The 927-nt window shown below is 35.5% G+C and overlaps 1 protein-coding gene across 1 annotated transcript in view; it reads left to right on the forward strand.

Moving 5' to 3' along the window:
- The first annotated feature begins 220 nt into the window (after window positions 1-220).
- The window catches only part of LOC131885109 (uncharacterized), a 33,277-nt gene continuing 32,570 nt past the window's right edge, over window positions 221-927 (forward strand). The window contains exons 1-2 of the mRNA XM_059233049.1: window positions 221-376; window positions 434-697. Coding sequence (XP_059089032.1) covers window positions 364-376; window positions 434-697 — 277 coding nt within the window. The 5' untranslated portion in view covers window positions 221-363. The remainder of the gene's footprint in view (window positions 377-433; window positions 698-927) is intronic.

The raw sequence follows: 927 nt of genomic DNA on the forward strand, positions 1-927 counted from the left end.
TACATGCTCATGAAATTTTTGATGTATCAAGATGCAAACGCAATGATAAAATTCCGACATTATTTAATCATGATCAAATAGTTCCTGAAATAAATCTATCTATCTATCTATATTTTTAGCAAAAAAATATATGCCATGAGCTTTCATATTGTGACCAATTGGAGCTTTTTGCCACTGAATGTGACAATCTGGGCACCTTCTTCTTTCATTTCAGTTTGCAATAAGTTTGGGGCCAAACAATTCGGTCGGAAGACCTATTGTTATTCAACCAGCCAACTGAACTTCAATAATTCCAAAGCAGCTTGCATTGGATCAGGGTATGTCTTGGCCTCAATTGATACTTATGTGGATTACTTTGACACAATGAGGGCTATCAGTGAGTAAAGAGTACGATCAACTCCCATTCCCAATACTGAATGTGATCTTTTTCTAGATCTGTTCCATTCTGGGGGAAAAAAAGTGTACATCAGCTTACAAAATCAAAACAAGCAAAACTGCGGTTCGAACGGAAACCGACCGTGTAATGGTCTCTTACAAGACGGATTTGGAAATACCTTAAACAACTTAACACACGTCGCCCAAATAAAGATAAAAAATGAAGAGCTTTGCATGTGGTACAATACGCAAATCAAAAAGTTTGAGGACACACTTTGCTCGTCAACAGCCTTTTATCTCTGCGAAAAACTTAATGGAACACGTAAGGAACATTATAAAGATAACTGTTTTATTAACATTTTCTATTACTTTCAAAATGCCAACCAGTTCAACGAGACCAACAATTTTAGATGACACGGTGGTCAAATTTGAGCTGGAATGCGCATAGAAAGTTATCCTAACACGATTTGGGTTTGAAAATCTTAGCCCAAATTTCATCACCTTTTGAATGTGTTTGAAAAATTTGTTTTCAATCAAAATAATATGGATTAT

The sequence above is a fragment of the Tigriopus californicus genome, chromosome 8, assembly GCF_007210705.1.
Source record: "Tigriopus californicus strain San Diego chromosome 8, Tcal_SD_v2.1, whole genome shotgun sequence".
NCBI lineage: Eukaryota > Metazoa > Arthropoda > Copepoda > Harpacticoida > Harpacticidae > Tigriopus > Tigriopus californicus.